Consider the following 16,303-nt stretch of genomic DNA (forward strand, 5'->3'; position numbering starts at 1 on the left):
GTCACAATGTACAAGGTAAATACCAAACATATATAAGTTAAAAGCTTTGCGAAAAGCCTCAAACCTTGGACGAGGTAATACTTTGTTGAAGAGATCCACCACATTCAATTGTATAGGTAGAACTAAGTTGATATCCCGTGCATATAGCCGCTCCTTGACATAGTATTAGGGAATTTCAATGTGCTACGTACAAGCATGAACTGGTGCCACATTGATAAGACAAAAAAAACAATAAAATACTAGCACTATGTATAATGTAGGGAGACACATAGGTGCACATAGTTAGCTAGTGATGGGTTTTTTTCTGGCTCCAAAGACATCTTTTCCCAGAAAAATATGATATGATGTAAATGTTTGACTATGAAATAAAATGTTTGTAGGAACTTCCTATGGGAAGTGATGAAAACGCAATATGGATGCACTCCAGAGCAATGTACCCATGTGTGACGGGGTCGGTGGTTGAATGTCAATTGTAAAGTCTTTTGTGTTTTTTTACGTGTGGTAAATGGTCTTCTATGCATGGAATGTTATCATGTCAATATTTGTGTTACATCCAATGTGGTAAATGTGTGGGCATGCATCAAAATACCTTGTTTTGAAGGATGGTTCTGTGCTAGTGAAATGTGACCCCAATTGTGTGAGTAATGGTCTTGGTGCAATGTTTTTTGAGGCAAGGTAGAAGAGTGGTAAAAGGAGGCAATGACATGGAAAATTTACGTAGAGAGGTGGCTTGCATAAGGAAGCTGCGACATTTGCAGGGAGGATCAAGTCCTAATGGATCCTATGTTGCGTCTCATGTTCCCTATTTTACTCATTCTCTTTTATCCTTAAACAATTGATAAAATAAAAAGGATTCAGCTTCAATTTCAAGTTAGTAGTTACTTGCTCCACGATGGAAAGACTGCCTTCCACAAATCTAGTTTTTTTTAGTAAAACTCAGTCTGCAATCCATTAACTTACATGACATCGAGGGCTGTAGAGAACATGTTTGGCAAAGGAAAGGGAGCAGCAGAAATGAATACCTACTCACGGGACTGTCTTGCTTTCTTGTAAATGATAAGAGAAGGCGAAGTTCAGGACAACAGATAAGGCCTCTTATAAATGGAAAAAGTGTTTGCAAATAATGCATATCGCATTATTACAGGATTATCACATGGCACATATTGGAATTTGGCTAATAAAGCAAAGTATGGAGTTAAACTTAACATTCCTGGAAACATAGGAAGGCCCAAAACAAGAGCCTCAACGGTTGCGACAATAGCAATTTTCAAAGATTACATTCATGAAAATGCTTTACCGCAACCCCATCTATTAGAAATGCATCTTTCAATAGGTATTTTACGTGGAGCCAATGCTGCAATATGTGGGGACTTGGCTCATTATGTGGGTGGCATGAAGGATTTTCCAAAAGGAGTTGACGCTGCTTTATAGAGGGGGAGCGCAGATTTTAGAGAAGGGGAGAGAGGCTTTCCAAAAAGCAGGGGAGAAGGTGATGAATCTGGAATTTGGAGAAGAGGAAGAAGAATACGCTGCCTTTTGCGCTGATTGTATGTCTTTGGTGATCTACGCTGCCTTCTGCGCTGATTGTGAGAGAGAGCCTTGCTTGCTTGAGGCACACGTACAAAGCTGACCCCCCATGCGATGGATTTTTGTCGTTGGTATTTGAAGAGCTCCTGATTGCTTGTTCTTGAGGTGAACGAGAATTTGAGGAGAAAAGCCAAAGGATTGCGTAGGAGACTGCTCATACACTGAGGAGAGATTGCTGCGTACGTGAAGACAATGCTGATTGGGAAGTTGCCCATACGTGTGGACAAGGAAGGGTGAGGACCTGTTCGACTGTAAGTCTGGAGGATCTTGGATGATCTGCAGGAGTTGTGGCTCATTCCTATTGCTTGTGGTACCATAGATGTGCATTATTCCCGTCTGATTGAGTCTTGTTCATCGTGTCACTTGTGCCATCTCGGTTGAGAGTCTCTTGGTGTCTTTGTGCTTGTTTGTGGCCTGTCGAGGGTATCATCTCAAGTCATTGTGGTCCGGGTACATGCTTTGGGCGTTGTGCATTTGCTCTATTTATATTAGAGCCCATATTGCTAGTTTGATCCCATAGGGAGTCCTGACCTCATCTACAGAGCTAATTGAATTATGATGATTTTCTGGTTGTTTTTCTCTCTCCTTTTGCTTTCATGAACGTTACTCCTAGTTGTCTGAGGCATGACCATGCATGCTGAACTGGTAAACATTACCATGGAATGAAAAAGAGTTGCTTCACACCCGTCCTGTTTTCAGTTGCATAGGCTTTTCACTAGGTTCCCTACCACTTTTCTTTCATCAACGGCAATGGCACTCTTACCATCGATGAGAATTGGAGTAGACTCCTCCAATGATGCATGAAGATCGGCTAACAAACGATTAAGCCACACTCACTCGACTGTGGTTGTAAAGGGTGCTCTGTACTCAGCCTCCCAGGATGAGATAGCAACTGTAGAATGTTTCTTGCTTAACCAAGAAATGCACGAGTGTCCAAGAAAGAAACAGCTACCTCTGGTTGACTGCCAAGTATCAAAGTTACCAGCCCTATCCGAATCGAAGTAAGCATGTAGATGGAAGTCACCCCTTGCTAAAGAGTAAACCAGGAGATGAGGTGCATTGCAAATATCTGAACACACACTTCACCGCCTGCAAATGAGAAGTTTTAGGGTTGTGCATAAACCTGATGAGCTGGGACACTTCATATTACACATGTAAATGAGGCATCCTACAGCTTGGCTGTAAACAATGGCATCAAATGGTTCACTAGCATAATGAACGGACAGCTTAAACCGTGGCTCCATAGGAGTGGAAAGGTGCTTGTAATTCTAAAATCTGAACCATTCCAGGAGTTTTCCAATATATTTGGACTGCAATAACCCGATGCCTTTGTCATTTGAAACAAATTGGATGCCTAAATAATAAGGAAGCAGCCTCAAATTGGACATTTCAAAAATCCGCTGCAGTTCAGGCTTGAAATCTGTAATTTTTCCAGGATTTGTACCACTGAGCAGCATATCATTGACATAAAGAACAATAATGAGTAAATCCCTCCCTTCTTTCTTGACATAGAGGGTGCTCTCATGTGGACTATTCTGCATTCCCTGGCTGGTAAAAAAGGCATCAATCTGGGCATACCAAGCTCTAGGAGCCCGTTTCAAGCCATACAGGGCTTTCTTCCATTTGCATACCTTGTCCTCCAAGCTAGGCATTACAAAACCAATGGGCTGTGTAACATAAACCTCGTCCCGAAGATCTCCAGTTAAGAATGCAGTTTTATGTCTATCTGACAGATATTCTATTCATGAAATGCAGCCAATGGGAGCACACACCTGACGGTTGTCATACGGGAAATAAGAGCAAAGGTACCATCATAATCTATGCCTTTCTTCTGAGCATAGCCCTATGCAAGGAGATGGGCTTTATACCTGTCTATGGAACCATCGGACTTGCATTTCAGCTTGTACATCCATGTAGTTCCAATTGCTTTCTTGCCGGCAGGCAATTCCACTAGCTCCCAAGTGTGGTTTTTGTGAATGAAGTCCAAATCGTCTTGCATGGCCTGCATCCAATGCATATTGTCATGTGCATCTTAAAACAATCAGGTTCATTTGCCTCAAGTATCTGGCTTACCTAACCTGATTCACAACAGTGGGCATCGTTAGCATCTCTAGCGCCACTCCGTGTACAGCCTGGAAGAGGTGTAGAAAGCTTGCTATCCTTAAGTGCAAAGCAGCCAACGAGGAACCATCCTTGCTTCTTGCATTGCTGTACTTCACCTGCGATTGCATTTTCAATCTCTTACTGAGAGATTGGATCAACCATAGGGTGAACTGAGGCATCAACCACTGGAGTACCTTGCTGCAAATTCTGATTTTCCATAGGCATGTTAGGTGCAGCATCAAATGAGATGGGCAGCAGCCCGTCAAAGGCATTCGAAGAACCCTAATTTATGTCAAGAATAGAAAGGGGCAGATCTGCATTTCTGCAAAAATAATATCCCGACTAGTAAAGACCTTCTTGGTCACGGGATTATAAAGCTGTAACCCTTGCTTTCACTGCTGTAGCCAACAAAAATGCACCTTTCTGCCTTATCATCAAGCTTGCCTCTCAATTCTTGAGGCACGTGTGAATAGGCTACATAACCGAATGTTCAAAAATAACCTACATTGGGTTTTTGGTCATAGCAAGCTTGATATGATGTCATCACATTGAGTGCTTTAGTGGGACTACATAACCGAATGTTCAAAAATAACCTACATTGGGTTTTTGGTCATAGCAAGCTTGATATGATGTCATCACATTGAGTGCTTTAGTGGGACACCTATTCAAAATGTGATTGGAGCACATGATTGCTCCCATTAAAAATTTGTGTGGCAGCCCTTTTGCCTTAAGCATGCATCTCCCCATCTTCATGAGTGACTTATTTTCCATTCAGCCACTCCATTATGCTCCAGAGTGTACTGTACCGTGCACTAATGGTTAATGCCTTTTTCAGCCAAATAATTTGTCACAGCCTTGGACATATACTCCCCTCCTTGATTTGAATGGAGGGTGTGTAGTTTGCATTCAGATTGATTTTCTACTAAGGGAACAAAGTGCTTGAACACAGTGAATACTGCATATTTCAGCTTTAAAGCAAAGAGAATCTCGTGAAGTCATCTATAAAGGTGACAAAAGATAGATGACCTCCAAGAGATGGTGTTCGCATTGGACCACAAACATCACTGTGTATGAGCTGCAATTTTCTTGTAGCCTGGACTACACCATCCTTTGGAAAAGAAAATCTGCATTTTCCCTAAAAGACAGCTTGCACAGATTTGCTTTGGAGGGTCCTCTGAACGAGCTAAGGCATCAACCATTTTAAATTTCTGCAATAATAAAAGGCTGCCACAATTCATATGCTCAAGCTTGGCATGCCATTACTGTACAATGTGCATCCTGCATAGCAGAGGTAGCTGAAGTAGCAACATAAGCTGAATGTGCTCTCTTTTCATAGGCATCAAGTTGGAACACGCCGTGACAACGTTCGCCTGTCAATACTAATGCATAGTCAGGCCCTCTCAAAAATGATTTGAGAGTCTCTTTGTTTGAAAGAGGACACTAAAAGCAAATTCTTATTTATCCAAGGGCCAATTAAAGCATCTGGATGCGGAGATCGAAGCCATCGATTGTTGTAAGCATAATCTCTCGAATCCCTTTAACTGGATAAGAAGAATTATTGGTGCACAAGAACCTCTTGTGAGAAGATAACATGTGAAACAATGCTCTGTGTGAAGTAATTTGGTGGGATGCACCGCTATCAAAATATCGTGTTTTTTTCCGTGTCTTCACGCTGAAAGTGCATGCTTCCCATGAGGCATCATAGCTGCAGGTAAAAAATGCTCAACATAGTTGGTTGAAGTATCATCCCTACCTGCATCAGTGGGCTGAACTTGAAACTGTCATACTGAATTCCTCCTTTTTCTTTGCAAGCCTCTTTGGGCACTCAATGATGTGAGGAGCCAGCTTCTTACAATAATGGCATTTATCCTTCTTAAATGGCTTCGCGGCATCCTTTTTGTCCTTTCCACCTGCATGTCTGGCAACACTACAAGAACTATGATTTGGGTAATGTGTGGCCTGATATTCCTTCTTGCCCTTATCTTTGATTGAAAATGCTTGCTCCCCGCTACGATAATGAGCTGCATATTCTTTCTTGTCTGATCCTCCCCTAAATTATAGTGCTACAAACTTCAAAAAGTGAGAGGATTCAGATTTCCCCTCGTCGAGATATTGAGCAACACGTGAAAGGAAAGATACGACTCCAGTAAGGAGTTCAACGTAGTGGAAACAAGCTATGCATATGTGGATAACCTCATCAATAAAAATTATGAATCATAAAGCTCCAAAGAGAATAGTTGGTACCATCTAGCCTATCCCCTTTTGAAAGAGATAATTTGGGTTATGCTCAAAGTAAAAAGACGCAAGAAAACTAAAAAAAGCTCATGTGTTGTGAACGCTCTGCTGAAGTAAGAAAAACATTTTCAAAGCCAATACTTGGCTTGAGGATGCACCCTAAAAAATTACCAGAAAAATCCCTTGCTAGGATATGCATTGCAATCTTAGAGTTTTTCTGCTTAAAACTCAGCCACTGCTTGGTTCAACTAGGCATAAACCCTCTGAAAATCACCTCTGTCCCGAACTAAACAGCCAATTGTAGAGCCCAATTTTCCTCTCAACGAAATAAGTGATGGGTGAAGACGGGAGCTGACTGATGTGCGATGAAGTAAGGGTGGGAGTGGCTTTTGGTTGTATCCTCGAACCAATTGTTCGGTGTTTGGAAATAGGTCCAAAACAGCAAGGAGACGACTCCAGAAGCCGCAAAATAGTCCTGGAATTGATGGAACAGCACCCAAATAGCAAAACAGGCCTGAATCAACCTCAGGAAGTGTGCCTAGCCAGCAAAAAATCTATTGGGTAGTGCTATTAGCAAAAATCCCACAAAAAGGTGGTCGACCAGCTCCAGTTATGCTCCAGAACCAGATGACTTGATGAAGACTTGCTGCTGCTGCTGCACTATTTCCACCCAAAATTCTGTTGCGCAGGTCTAGGGAGGCTCTAGGAGAAACAAGTAGCAGGAAAAACAAGTCGACTAATTTGAGAAATGCCTCCAAAATAGCAAAAACGGGTTCAACCTACTATTGGAAGCTGCGAGAAAGAGGTGCTAGACCTAGCGTTGTAGTTCTTTTGTGTTGCTGCAATTTCATTATGGCTTGCTTCAGCTCCTTTCTCTTGTGTTCTCTCACTTCCATTTCCAACATTTGGTATCAGAGAATTTTCCCCCCGTTCCGCACCACTACCCGTGCCTCCCACATCCTCTGGCAGGGGTGTTAGAAATATTTTTATTTGCTAAGGCAATGGCCAATGTTATGTAATACGGGGCTACGGGCACTTTTTTTCTTTATGAAGGTTTTTTACTCCTAATCTCAGTTAGGTGAGTTAGTCAGCACACATCTTTTAACCCCAGTTAAGGTTCATTCTAGGGTTTTGTCTCTACCCTAGCCTTGTAGTTCATTTGTGTTGCCGCAATTTCATTCTAGCTGCTTCAGCTCCATTCTCTTGCATTCTCTCATTTCCATTTCCGCTTAAAGTGCACTCAAAATCAAATACACTTTAGTTCCACCAGATGGAAATCAATACGATAATATGGAAAAATCTCAAAACTTTGGATACAAGGAAACTTTGTGATCACTAGTTAGGATTCCAAGATACAAGATTAGGCTCCAAGACAGAGGAACCAACTTTTAGTAATGAAGGTCTCTTCCTTGCCGAGTCCTTCTACCACGAACTGTTTTGGAAACTTAGATTCATGATTAAAATCTTAACGATGACTTCACGCTTTGCATTAGGTCCAACCATGCTCCAACGAGATGCCCACCAAGCCACTATGTAACTTCTAGGTAGAGAAGAAGGGAGATTGCTATTTCAGTTTGGAGGACCAAGAGAGAGCAAGAGGTTCTAGAAGTCATGTTTAGGGGTTTGAAGACTAAAACAGAGCAATAAGGGAGCATCTAGGGTAAATTATTGTAGGTGAGCATAATTGTTTTGCAAGCCTGCAATTGCTTCCATATTGACAAGTCAGCAAAGTTGTCAAGAAGTGCTGCAAATTCGTCGGCAAAGAGTACATTAGGATGCGGAGAACATGCATGCATGAATAGATTGCTTTGAAATGGAGGTCCAAGGAACACTGATGCTACATTCCCTCCGTTGGTAAAGCAATTGTCCTAAGTCGACAAGGATTAACTAATTGGTAGGGGTCCCGATGTGTGATGCTTCCTTGCACAATGCACTATAGAATCAATTGAGATAGGATTTATCGACCCACTCGGCATTTGTGGTGGGATAGTTTTGAACTTAAGAAGGCACTTCCGAAATGCGCTCCTCCTTTTGCCTCGCAAATCTTTATGTGAGAAAATTGGTGAGTGGATATGTGATGTGCATAGTCTTGCAATACCAATGGGTTCTTGTAATTGGAGAATGTGGTACTGGACTTACATAATGCTTCAATATGCTAACATTGACTGGCATGATCCAAGTCAACCATCAAGTCAATTGATCTTTTGCAAAATTGGAAGTGACCACCATAACATAAGGCAAGTTTTATATTTTGTAAGAGCCTTCAACTTGCCTTATTAAACTTTAGAAGTATCCGTTCACCTTCCTTGTATTCTATGACCATCCGTTGCCAGTTAATGTTGATACACATTCTATGAATGGAGATATGCCATTTCATGCTTTTATATGTTGCCTCATGATCTTCTATGAACGAGTGTTCAGCTCATACTTCATCGTACGAAGTAAAGGAAAAGACAGATTTACCAAATACTCTTTTTGCATGATCTCTTCAAATCAAAGATTGCATCGCTTAGTTACACCCGAATTCAACCATCGGTAAGTACTTCTCTCATAAAGTCTGATGGTAAGCCCCCAAAACAAAAATACAAGAAAACTTTGATCTCTTGCCACAAGATATCTAGATTCTCTAACCCTAGTTTATATGGTGTCATACATGCCTCTGTCCCACTAGCTATGGAGGTATGCATGATCAACCATTTGCCACCTATTCTCAATTTCATAAGCCCGACCTTCTCCACAATTATTTGCAATGTGCTAGTAGATTGCGTCACCTAGACCGATTACTCTACTTGGCTAGTTGCATGCTTAATTGAGAGCAAGAGAATTGGTAACTTGCCAAAACTAAAGACCATACATCTCTAACTTAACCAAAACAAAAGAGCATACATCTCTAGCTCAAGCAAGAGGGTAGAATAAACTTTAGCAGATATGTAGGAACTATTACGAGACACCACCCATGGACTTGGAAGATTGCACCATCTAATTCGTTCTTTGTCTGGACGTGCTTAGTGCATTCACGTTCATTTTGGGTATGATGTGTTGCTATGTTTGCTCCTGAGGATAATGAGGAGCGCATAGAGTACTATTTGTTGAGATGCTGATACCATCCAGTACTACACTTGAAAGATAGGTATCATCAAAGTTAGAGGCCGAAATGCTTGGTGTTGGATAGTTGCAACGCTAGAGCAAATTCTATGAGAAGATACATCATCCCCTGCCTTGAAACTCTCTTGAAAAAACTGGCTAGCACAAACACTGCAAACTCCTTCCAAAGTAGCAAGCTGAACGTATAAAGGAGAGAGAACATTGTTGGACTTCTAAAATCAAGGGATGCCCTTATATAAATGACCAGAAAAATGGGCAAAAACCAAATTTAACCAGGGGCTGACAGCTAGGATAGAAAACATGTGTGAACTCAAGCCTCTATACTAAATTTTACTGGGTGAATACAGCACCAGCATATTGTAAAGCATAAACTATTCCACAATCGTGATTGATATTGTAATATTACAACATGACAAATTGGTGGTGGAAAGGACATCTTGATTATAGGTCCTAAGGAAAAGTTCTTGTCTTACGGGGGCTGCTCAAAAGGCACCATGAGAATGTTCATAAAGGTCACAGAAAGTGTGAATAAGGTTTGATGTGTGTGAGCTTGTAAAATGTATGGCCGCTGGAAAATCCAACCCATGAAAGCAGCGAGCTTTTCAAATGTCCAGGTGACAAGATCCTCTAGCATCTCCCACCGTCTCTTGAAGTGGAAAGCAGAGTTAGAGGTGGAGGTTGAGCTGTAGACTTTGTTCACCTTCCATGCTAATATCGTGTTTGTGGCAAATGTATTTGTTTGGGGGAATTGACTGGCACAAATGTGTGAAACGTTCCTTATTCAATATCAGGAGATAAAGACTACAGCTTTAACATTGCTTGTAAAATTTATTTTCTTTTTCCCTACGAGGATAGATGGAGATGATATTCTCAGTGCCTCAGTTGCAGATTGATTTTGTATTCTTGACATTGTGTCTTCTCTGTGTTATGCATGACTGCTGTTATGTACAACTGCTGATTGGACAGGTGTCACTCCTTGCAGCATCTGTAAGGAAGGGTTTGAAGGTGCTTTCTGCAACCGGAGCGGGTGCTCGGGCCGATCCTACTCGCATACGGATAGCAGATCTGAGTGAATCTTCAAATGATCCACTCTCTCGTGCAGTAAGTTTTTATTTCCTATTTGTATCGATATCATGAAATCAAGAGTGAGTTTGCTTCCTGGTTTGAATGTAATTATTTACGTATTGAGTTGAAAAATAAGAAACCTCCTGTCACTAGGAATCAATTACGTAAATGGTTCCTCTTCAAATCAATACTAGCTGTTTTAGCATCGGCTGGTTTGGACTTTGCTTGTTGTAAGATGTGACAATCATTCCAGGTAAGGCATCGGTTGAGAAGAGAACATGGAATAGAGTGTGGAATACCAGTTGTCTTCTCTACTGAGAAACCTAAAGTGAAGCTCCTTCCTTTTAAATCACCAACTGGAGAAAATGCAGATCCCTCTGACTATCAAGTAAGTTATTCTATCCTTGCTTCCTTTTCCCTTGTCTATGTTGTGTTTGGCTTGCTTATCTTCTATTCACACTTTCTTGACAGAAAATTAGCAAAATGAATAAACAATGGATAAGGGCAAAGTCAACTAAAATTTGTGTTGTTGAGGCTAAGTTCAGAGTCTGTAAGACTTAATATTGTCCTTGCGTGAGCAATATACTCTAGACCTTAGTTTGATTTATCAACCCTCAATTCATTCTTTCTTCATTGGCAATAAGGTTGCAAAGCGATTGCTCCTATAGAGCTTTGCCTTGGCTGCAAAGCAACCTTTGCAAGTTGCTATCTTCTTGGGCATGAAGGTTAAAGGGCTGTCCATCAAACACTCTAATGAGTGTTTAGATTCCCGAACGAGCTGAGTGGTGAAGTGATGCTGGTGAGCTGCAAGCTGATGCAGATCATCAGTATGGGCTGATACGCTGATGGTGGAAGACCATTGAATGGTTTCACCCTAGTTGTTTGTGGGTTCTTGCAGCTGCACCAATTGGTACAGCAGCTCCCGCTCTGTACTTCGCAAGGAGTGGTTCTACTATAGGAACGTACTTGTGGATTACAAATGTCATAGGATTACCTTTTTATTTTTCATGGAGAGAATGAATTACTTTTGACTGCTGATAGCAACGAAACAAGTTTTGTTTCATGATGTCTCATGTGACTTCTCTTCACCTTTATTTTGCAATGTGATGGAATTAAATAAAATGTTAATTGAGACTGATTTGTGGCTCATGTACGCTTCATTAGACCAGAAGTTAATGTTCTTTTTAGAATATGTCTAGGCGAACAATATCTTTTCAATGCAATCTGACAATTCAGTTTTGAGTGTTGATAATGACTGAAATATTTAGACAGCCACAACATCTATCTTGATTGTCTTATTCCATGTATTTGGGATGTAGTCCACTAGATTCTGGACAGATTAGTAGTGACTCGGGGTAATATACCCATTGCTAAAGCCATGAATAGACCATTATGTCCTGCTCTGATTTCAAATTTATAAGTTCCTTTGAATGTGAGAAGTGAGACATCGAGTGGATTCTGAGGAGTCTGGATTTCAGGAATTGCCCTGCGGTTTACCTCCATAGTGTAATGTGCGCCATAAGATAGAGCTTCTTTTGGGAGCCGAGCATGTTTTGAAACAACCATGTTATGGTTATGCTCAAGTCGAGATAACATGACCTTGGGAGGATCGGTCAGCATTTTCCTTTAGAGGACCGACAATTGTAAGGAAATTGTATTTGCGCTTTTATGTATATAGTCAAAGGGATTTAATGTCAAGGTTGTCGGTGAGGGTGATTTGCATGACTAGATGAATCTTAAAGGCAAACGCCTGTGTGTCCCATTCACGGATTTTGCCTAGGGGCAAGTGATTTTAAGGAATATAAAGAGGGGGTAAAAAGGGGCATCTAGCCTTAATTAATGGGCAGGTGGCAATTTGGATTCGTCTAGGGAGATTGGGGGCTCTTCAAAGAAAAACATACGTGAAATGAAACGATAGAATTATTCGAATCGTGTGGGAGGAAATTTATTGCAAACCACCGTTATAGTCTTGGTTGTCTTTAGAAATCGTTTTGGCGCTTATCATTTGGTATCAAAGCTTTGGTGGGGATAACGGTGGAGCTTGACGCTATCAGCTCGTTAGGTGTGGAGGTGCTTCTTCACGTTAATTGACCGCGGGGTTATGACAGAGGAGGTTATGAGGCGTGGGATTTCTTAGCTGAAGTCGAGAGACAAAATTCACATTGAACCCAATAGAGAGGGCACTTGGTCGGCGTAACAAGGAGAGCTGGTGGTTACGACAGAGTTGGCTCTTTTGGTTTGTTGTTCCTTGGCTGGTCACGGCTGGCTACGAGAGCTTGTAGGGATGTCGTGACCCAAGCGTGAGGACCTGGCTACCCATTAGAATCCATCTGTTGTTTGCGTGCCTCCCCGGGTGAAGCTGGTTGGACATAAAGGTCCGCTCTATAGAAGTGAGCTAAATTGGACAAGGATGGTGATTTGCTCTTTGGTCGTGAATCATTTGAAGGGGTTTGCTGGCTGTCGCCAGAAGAGAACACGGTGCATGTTTGTCATGTTGTATCCTTGGTCGATCGAGGGGTTTATAGGGCACTAAAATCTTTGCTTTGCACGTTGCTTGAGCGAAACCGTCACAATGACGATCTCTTCCATCTTTGAATTCTTGGAACCCACGCTCTCAATAGATTGTTGAGGAGACCAGATGAATAGTTGAGGTGGTAGGTATGCGTGACTGAAAGTGAATAACAACGTATGTGGTTTTGGGTAGAAGACTGGTTCGCGGCAAAGGATCTGTGATGGCAGGATGTTCCAAACTATAAGTTTCATGGACCAGTAGGGAATCACTGTTTGGTCCACCGTGATCAGTGAGGGAACCCATCCGTGAACTTGCGTTGAGATGTGTTGCAGTTTATGCAAAAATATAGAGTCCAAAAGTTTAACCTTGCTTGGGTTGGTTTGTTTTTGTTTCCTTTTTTTGGGTTTGATCGTCTTAAACTATATTTACAACTAGAAATCCCAACCTTCAACTATACCTTGTTACGTGGACAATCTTCCACTGATAAGGTTGAAGGCATACAAAACATAAGCCTTCTCTCCTTGCTTTTTCTTTTTGTTATGGGGTCAAAGAAGATTTTGACCAAGCCCACAGCTGCCATTGGAGTTACTTTTCTCTTGACTCCTATGGTGATACTTGGTTTAGGAGTCGTCTCTGTTGGATTTGCCTGCTTGGCTTGGCCATTGGGTTGTGAGACACTGTCCTTACTAACCCATTTCTTCTTAAACCCACTCTTTTTGGGTAATCATACCGAGTCTCAGTCTGCACAAACCCACTTGGCTTGTTATCTTTAGCATCTTCATAGTTCAAGGCTATGATTGTTGCTTCGTCTAGAGTATTCGTCCACTGACAAATTTCTCTGATGAAGATTCCTATACTAATTCCTAGTCCCGGATGCTTTGTCAGGAGGCAAGAAATGTTTTCTAAATTCTTTCTTGAACCCCTCCCAAGTAGTGGATGCCACACCATCCCTTTGTTGTTTAATCCACCACCTATCCATTGCCTCATTAAACATATGAGTGGCCTCGCAGATATTCTTCATGTCATTTCTGATTTCACAAATGGAAAAAGCTTCATCTCATTTGTGAAACCAAGCTTCTATGACATCGGAGCTATGATCAATCATCCGACCAGAATACTTTATGGCCTGTAGCCCTCCTAGGCTTGATTGTATGCATACTTGTTTCAGGCTCCATCAGAGCTTTCCCTTTTCCCTCCCTGGATGGTCTTGCAGACTATGAACCATGTGTCTAAGTTCAGATTGCCCTACATTTACTTGTAGTTGCTGAGCCAAAATTTGTTGTAAGGAATCCTCTACCAAAGCAATCCTACCTGACAATGTATGGGCCACTAGGTGCAATACCTGTTGTGTCGGATGGACTCTCGTCATGCTTCTTCTTCAACCTCCATTGCTAATCAAAAAATACGTTGACCAATTCGTGACCTAATGGTGCCCAAATGAGATGAATCCACAGAAGGACGATGTTCAAAGTACCTTGGAAGATCTCTGTTGACTGAAACTAAAGGAGCAATCTGACAAGAGAGCTCTCTACTCACTTCTTGATTGAGTTTGTTAAAATTTTGAAATTTTTGAGTTTTTTCAAGTTACAGTTTTAGGTATTTGCAATTAGTTTAAAATTTACAGGTATTACCCTAGCATAGGGAAAAGTGTTTGGGATTTGCAGCTTGGTATATACCGGGATAGCTATTGTCTTGAGCATTTGAAGTTTACTGGCTGAGATGGTGGTCTCAGAATGCGATGTGGAGATGAAGGAAAGTCCTGGAGCCGACTAGATGCAAATGGAATCTTCTAGAGGCCAGTACCTATGTTATTTTGTGTGTTTATTATTAAGTTAGTGAGCGGTGCACCTGATAATATCCTATCTAAGTTTGCAGCAACAACGGGATATACATCTTTAGCGTTACAGAGTTAATTGAAATGAAAGGGCAAGTGATCAATCATGACGTCATTGTGTTGTTTGACTCTACGTGTACATACAATGTAATTACCTCCAAGCTCGTAAACAGGCTGAAACTAAAGACTAGTCCATCTGGCTATGCATATACGGTCAGAATGACAGATGGACGTTCAACTGAAGTAAGGGACCAAAGGGTTACCCAGTTAGAACTTCGGAGACAGGACTATGAAAAGAAGCTGGACTTTGATCAGACTTGCTTACGTAGATATAGCCTTGGAAAAGGCTTGACATTCTAAGAAGAACCCAGCCATTGATTGGAAAAACCCATTTATTAGTTCAAGATGAACGATGTACTACATGTCTTGAGGGGTGAAAAGGATTCGCTTCAGGGACCATTAGTTTCTGTGATGGAAGTTTGAAAAATCAGAAAGAGGCTATGTTTCTTTGTATAGCATCAGTAGAGTTGATTACAAGATGAGGAGATGGCCAATTTGGCTGATCAAATTACAAAGGAGTTCTTTGATTGTTTTAGGGATGAGTTGCCTTATGGGTTATCTCCAGAGTGGATTGCTCAACATAAGGTTGGACTTATCCCTGGGTTAGAACTTGTAAATAGGCCTCCCTATCGGCTAAGTCTTTACTGAAGAAGCTGAGGTGCAAAGGCAACTGGAAGAATGCCTCAAGCTGGGGCAGATTTAGACCAATTTCTCATCTTTTGCTTCGCCAGTGATATTGAAGAAGAAAAAGGATGATACTTTTTGTCTCTGTATAGATTACAAAGGACTGAACAATATCAATGTTGAGCACATGTATCCGATGGCTCTGATTGATGATTTGCTAGATGCATTATATCGTGCCATAATTTTTAGTAACATAGACCTTAATTAGATTCAGATTACAGCTGAGGATGTGCATAAACCGCTTTTAGAAGCAGGTTTGGACATTGTGAGTTTTCGATAATGCCATGTGGACTTACCAATGCTCTGCTTACATTCATCATGCTTATGAACGATTTACTATGCCCATATGTCGGGAAGTTTATAGTACATTTTATTGATGATATTCTTATTTACAGCAAAAGTATTGTTGAGCATCATGAACACTTGAGAAAAGTGCTCGATACATTGAGGAGAGCCGGTTTGTATTTGAATTAAAAGAACATGTGTTGTACATCGTAAAATGTGAATATTTGGGATTCATTATGACTCATGATGGGGTAGAAATGGATCCAAAGAAAGTTGGATTTGTGCTTATATTTGAGCCTTGTAAAGCCTTCTAGGCTATTCCCATCATTTATTACCATATCAAGCCTTGTAGCACATTGGATATATTGCACTCTCAATTTGTTGTTGTTTACTTATGTCTCTTAAATCTTCATTACCTTTTTGTGTAGGATTCCAAATCATTATGGAGCACTCAAAAGAAATTCCTGATCTTGAGATTAGAGCATTTTGTCTCTAACATCATCTTGAATTTGCAAGGAAAAGAGTATCTCGTAAATGGCTTTAGAAAGTGGGACCATTATCACATGGGTAGGAGAATTTTGTCACTAGAAGGCATTAGCATTGGCTTTATCCATATGAGAATCAACCAGTCTTGTGCTTGCTGCATAGGACACAATTTGTGGGGGACCTGGTACCATGGGGGATCATGCAGCCGTGGCTGCCAAGGAGTAAGGGAGAGGGGGAAGGATCCCCCTTCTTTACCCTTTGGCGGCCGCGACCGCCATTGGATAAGGGAGGGAGGATAATCCCCCAAATTTTAGGGGTCCCCTTCCCTCCTTTCCTTTGTCGATTCC

The 16,303-nt window shown here is 41.3% G+C and overlaps 1 protein-coding gene across 2 annotated transcripts in view; it reads left to right on the forward strand.

The window, feature by feature from the left end:
* LOC147883135 (NAD(P)-binding Rossmann-fold superfamily protein) overlaps positions 1–16,303 on the forward strand; it is a 117,701-nt gene that overhangs the window by 58,346 nt on the left and 43,052 nt on the right. For both annotated transcript variants that reach the window (XM_087399779.1, XM_087399780.1), the window contains 2 exons: positions 9,997–10,131; positions 10,349–10,483. In XM_087399779.1, coding sequence (XP_087255905.1) covers positions 9,997–10,131; positions 10,349–10,483 — 270 coding nt within the window. The remainder of the gene's footprint in view (positions 1–9,996; positions 10,132–10,348; positions 10,484–16,303) is intronic.

The sequence above is a fragment of the Dipteris shenzhenensis genome, chromosome 28, assembly GCF_047967505.1.
Source record: "Dipteris shenzhenensis isolate YYH24624 ecotype China chromosome 28, Dip_SZ_1.0, whole genome shotgun sequence".
Classification (NCBI taxonomy): domain Eukaryota; kingdom Viridiplantae; phylum Streptophyta; class Polypodiopsida; order Gleicheniales; family Dipteridaceae; genus Dipteris; species Dipteris shenzhenensis.